Source organism: Teleopsis dalmanni, unplaced genomic scaffold (genome assembly GCF_002237135.1).
Source record: "Teleopsis dalmanni isolate 2A unplaced genomic scaffold, ASM223713v2 unscaffolded_contig_0417, whole genome shotgun sequence".
NCBI classification, from domain to species: Eukaryota; Metazoa; Arthropoda; class Insecta; order Diptera; family Diopsidae; genus Teleopsis; species Teleopsis dalmanni.
In genome coordinates this window covers 4,091-9,419 of record NW_024031799.1, presented here as the reverse complement: position 1 = coordinate 9,419, position 5,329 = coordinate 4,091, and the positions used below count along the sequence as shown (strand labels likewise).

Genomic DNA, 5,329 nt, shown 5'->3' with positions numbered 1-5,329 from the left:
ATATTCAATACTAATATTAAAAATAGTTTATTGAAAAGATAAATTTGAATATATCTAAATTAAGATAAATTGTATAAAATAAATATAAGTGTTAAATTTTAAGCTTCATAAATAAATCATGTCTTTTTTAAAATGAATAAAATAGAACCCATTTATTAATTTACATAGTAAGGTTAGTTTAGAATTTAAATCTAATTGTTTCTTAGTTAATTATAAGTACTGATATATTATTAACTATTAAATGAGACTAAAACATTTATTACGAGTACAGCAACATTAATTTATTTTATTATTAGGTTTGAGTTTAATTACAGCTTAAATTTAATAAAACTCTTAAAATAAGTTAATTTCTAAATTTCTTGTAAAAAAATATTTTATTTTAATTATTTATTTTTTTTTTAATTCTATATCTATTTTATTACCCGAGCAAAACTCACCAAACAAATACTTTCAGATCACTTACTAAATTTGCATTTAAAAATGTTACATCCAAATAAGTTCACAAATAATTTTAAATTTTAAATAAATACTTAACAAAACCAATTATTTTAAATAGAATATGTTGACTTATGCAATTTTTAATATACGTTACGAAACCAACAAACGCAAATATCAATCCTTTCAAAAATTGCAGCAAAATAGTAGGTCTGTTCCACGAGCTACTCATAGTAAAACTCAAGTAAAACACAAGTAAAATTTACACGAAAATACACGAAAGATTTGCTGGTGGAACGCACTTGTGTATACACAGTTTTACTCGAAGTTACTAGGAGTAGCTCGTGGAACAGACCTAATATTTACTATTTCGAACAAGTGTGAAATTTACAATTGTGAAATTGTGAAATTGTGAAATAAAATCTGTGTGCGTGCAATTTTTTTCTTAACACCACAAATGTGCGTGTGCCCGCTGCACCACTCTGTTTTAAACCATGTGCACATATATATTCATATAAAAATGTACGAAATATACCATCGTATATAATAATATAATATAATCCATAATAATATTATAGATAATTATATTTGAGATAATTATATTTGCAACAAATTGAGCTAAATTGAAGCGAGTGGTAACGAGTGTATCCAATTCTGCGCTGCGAATCACTACGCAACAGTTTGTTGTTAGCGATATTTTACCATCTTTAACTAATCGACGCTAATCATTCGATGCTGTCACAGCTTTCTTTCACACTGAAGCTCGGAGATCATTACTTCATGCAATTTCGAAGATTTGATTAAGGCGAGTTAAAATCATAGATATTAATTTTTTTGCGCAGATGTACATTGACTATATCACAATCTATCATTTGCGGTTAAGTGCTTAAAGAAGTTCAAATTAAGTTCGTTTAAGTGGTACCTGTGAATAAAAATGTACGTCTTTTTTGGTTCTACAATTATTGTGAAATGAACAGAATTTTTAAAAACTGAATTGCGCTATTTGGAAAATTATTTTTTAAATGAAATTAATTATTGCCTAAAATTTTGCTAATATTTTGCTAATTGTGCAATAACTAATAATTGTGCAATGCTAATTGTGCATATAACATGTTCTATTTTTTTTGTTGTTTTTGCTGAGCGTCGTTTCGGTGAACTGTAAACTTTGTCGTCTGTCCTTTTTTCCACGTAAGGAACAGTGGTACAAAAAAGAATAAAAAGGAATAAAAAAGCAGCAGTTTTCGAAGCAACTGGTAGTAGAAATGAATGATTAGAAAATGTATAAATTCATGCTTTGCTTTCAATTTTAAATATATAAAATTATATATTTACTTTAATGGTAATTTATTTAATGGTTTTTGTTGTTGTTGAATGGTCTAATATGCAACTTATATGCAATTTTCATTCCATGCAGTTGCACATAATAAAGAAAACATTCGCATATACAAGTGTATATGTATGTGTGTACAGTTGTGTATTAATTTTTTTTTTTCTTAGCACTTAGAATGTCGAACAATTGTCAAAATGTGCTGCCATCGGCGACGCAATAAGTGGAAGCCGCTTTGCTTTACGAAGAATTAAAATTCCAACAAATTTTGGAGTTGCTTTTTGCACAAATGCATGTGAAAATAATTAAAAACATAATTTCATTTTAAAGTTTTAATACATCTTTAGAATGCAACGCGGAAGAGGTGCGGAATATAGAGGTGGTGGAGGAGAACGCGGAAGGAGTTCTGAAAACAGAGGAGGAGACAGAGATAGACGTGGCGGCGATAATGGTGGTGGTGGCGGCGGCGGCTATCGTGGCAACCGCGGTGATGGTGATGTTGATGGCATCCGTGGCTGGCAACCTCGCGGCGGCGGTGGTGACCAACGTGGTGAACAACGCGGTGGTGCAGAGCGTAGACCTGGCATGTATCGTGGGCGCGGTGATGGACTTGGCAGTTATCCTGCCTCTGAATCATCTGTAAGTAAGAACAAATTTAAGATTTAAAGAGACTTGATTTAATTAATTTTTATTCATTTGATATTAGAGTTTTGGTAGTTTGCCGTCAACAGCAAGTTGTGGATCTTCTCATCAGTCCGATGTGTCCATTTCCAGTATTTTCATGAGTATGCCATAAAATATATTATTTAACCAGACTTATGTTGACGTAAATATTTTCCTTTAGTTCTCCCAGTGGTTCTCCCAGTTCAAACGTTCACCAAAGTCATGATAACACTGAGGCAGCAACTATTGGTATGCAGATTATGACAATAATTATGATTGTTCTTTCTATGATATTTTATATTGTTTCTTTATGTTGTTATATCCATATCTATAGCTGCAATTGACCAAATACGTGGCATGCGGGGAAAACGTATTTTAACTGACGTTATACAACATATTCGACCAGTGTCGTACGTAAATAAGCAAGGTGCAGTTGGTCGTCCAGTTATGGTTCAGACGAACTATTTTCGTCTATTAAGAACACCGGAATCGGTTATACATCAGTACCGTGTTGATTTTGCACCAGAAGTCGATTTGTTACATGTACGTCGTGGAATGATAGGACAGTATGAAGATTTGTTTAGAGGTTACGTTTTTGATGGTACTTTGCTATTTTCTGCACAAAATCTGAAAAGTATAATGGTAAATGATGTCTATAAGATACTAACAAAGGATCGTGCAGGAAATACAGTACAAATTAAAATTAAACATGTTGGCATAGTAGAATTAACAGATATGCAACAGATGCATGTACTCAACTTGATTTTACGTCGATCTATGGAAGGCTTGAAACTACAACAATTGAATCGAAATTTTTTTGATCCAGTAGCTAAAGTAAGTTTAGTGTATGGCAATTGTTTAATGAAGTTTATTTTGCTACAAGCTTAGCTTAGATATTTCATATAAAGTAATTTTAAAAAATTGTTTTAAGTATTTTTGTTTTGTTTTTTTTTCATTCTAGATACGCATTGAGAATTTCCGTTTGGAAATTTGGCCAGGATATATTACCTCTATTCGTCAGCATGAATTGGATGTACTGATGTGTGCTGAAATCGCACATAAGGTATTGCGCACTGATACAATTTACAACATTTTGACTCAATTAGTGAAAGTGTCATCAGATTATCAAAACGCATTTGAGGCCGAAGTAATTGGTAAGTAGTACATAGTAATATAATATAATATACTTTAACTAAAAATACTTAAACATTGTTACAGGTGTTATGTGAATTTATTCCACATATTTATCAAATTAAGTTTTGTCTTATTTTGTATCAAGACAAATAAAAGACAAAGCGCAATATCACAGTTTTGTTTAGGAATTTATCCTACACTCAAAGTAACGCTTCCTGTTTACTTTATTTCAAGGGCATTGAAGCTTACTTACTGTTTATGCTGATTCAGCCATGATCACTGTAGTCAAGCTGCACACAGTATTCTTTGTTTACTTTATGAACAATATTGCGCTTATGGTTTCTCCTATAGTAATCAACTTACATACGACAAACACCACCACACTTATCTTAAGAATGCAAATCTCAGCATAATTGATTTGGTTTGGTTAGCTTCTGTTTGATTCACTTAGTTCAGTTCGAGTCAAGCCAACTAACATCTTGGTCGTTGTTTAAGTTCATAACAAAATAAATTGGTGGCAGCGGTAAAGATAGAATTTTCGGTTGAAAATAAAAAATTAATTAAAAAGTGTTTTAATTTACTAAAATTAGTATACGGTACGAGTAAATGTTAAAAGGAGTGTTTCGAGTAACTGAAACGAATAAAAAAATATATGTTGTGAAATTATATTATCAACAAGGATAATTATTATTGACAGTAAAAATAAAAAACAAGCAATAAGTTTTAATAAAACTGTGCACTATTAAAAAACTTAACAGAAAATTAACTTTTGAAAATATTTATTTGCCAATCAAGAAATAAAGTGAGATCAGAAAGTTCAGGTGCGGAACAAAAATAGCTGAGTTGAATGTGTTATGATATACTGAAAAAGTAGAATATACAAAATTAATTATCGTGTAAAAAACAAGACAATAGTGAAAATATATATAACAGAAAAGCAGTTCAAAAATACACTCAACGTAAAAAGGAGAAGGTGGTGAAATACAAAAAATCGGGAAGAAATCTGGTGTTCTGCAATTAAGAAGCAAATCTGGTGAGCAAATTCGAAAATGAAGATGATTCTGATGTTATGGGTTTCACTTAGCTGGTAATGTACCAAAATTTTAATATTAAATTTTGTTATTATTGTACTAAATGTCAAATTTAATTATCTAAAATTATCTAATGATAATTATTACTATTTTTATAAGTAACAGTATTTGTTTTATGAATTATAAAAAAAAAAAACACATATAAGTGAAAGTAAATTAAATTTTGCTGTTTATAGAAATCAATATAAATTAATATTGTTAAAAGAAAATATATATATACATATATATATTGGAGTTAATAGAAGTTAATAATAGTTTTTGTCAATAATTTCGTGTAATATTTTACGTTGTATAAAATTCATAATGGCAACAAATGACAATGTTAATGTAGGAAGTTCAGGTAGTTCAGGTAATTCTGGTAATTCTAGCAATTCGAGTGGATTAGGAGAGATGGTAGACATTAATACATTAATAAAATTAATACCCGAGTTTAAAAGCGATAAAACTGAGCTTTACACATTTGTCTCCGCTTGCGATGATGCTATAGGCGTAGCAAAGCCGCATCAAAAAGATTTCCTATTTAAATACATAAAGTCACAGATATCAGGAAACGCAAGATTAATATTAGAAAATAAAGTTATAAGCAATTGGAATGAACTTAAGACTCAACTCAAACAGAACTATAAAGACAGTGATAGTACACTAGCTTTATATAGAGAACTGATATCTACTAGACAAG

General features: G+C 30.2%; 1 protein-coding gene across 1 annotated transcript; it reads left to right on the top strand.

Annotated features, from left to right (window-relative positions):
• The first annotated feature begins 2,604 nt into the window (after nt 1–2,604).
• LOC119663449 (protein aubergine-like) lies at nt 2,605–3,595 on the top strand. Its single transcript, XM_038073052.1, has 3 exons — nt 2,605–2,674; nt 2,760–3,259; nt 3,387–3,595. Exons 2-3 carry the CDS (start codon nt 2,783–2,785, stop codon nt 3,585–3,587), a joined length of 678 nt encoding a protein of 225 aa, XP_037928980.1. The 5' UTR covers nt 2,605–2,674; nt 2,760–2,782; the 3' UTR covers nt 3,588–3,595.
• The last annotated feature ends 1,734 nt before the right edge of the window (nt 3,596–5,329 follow it).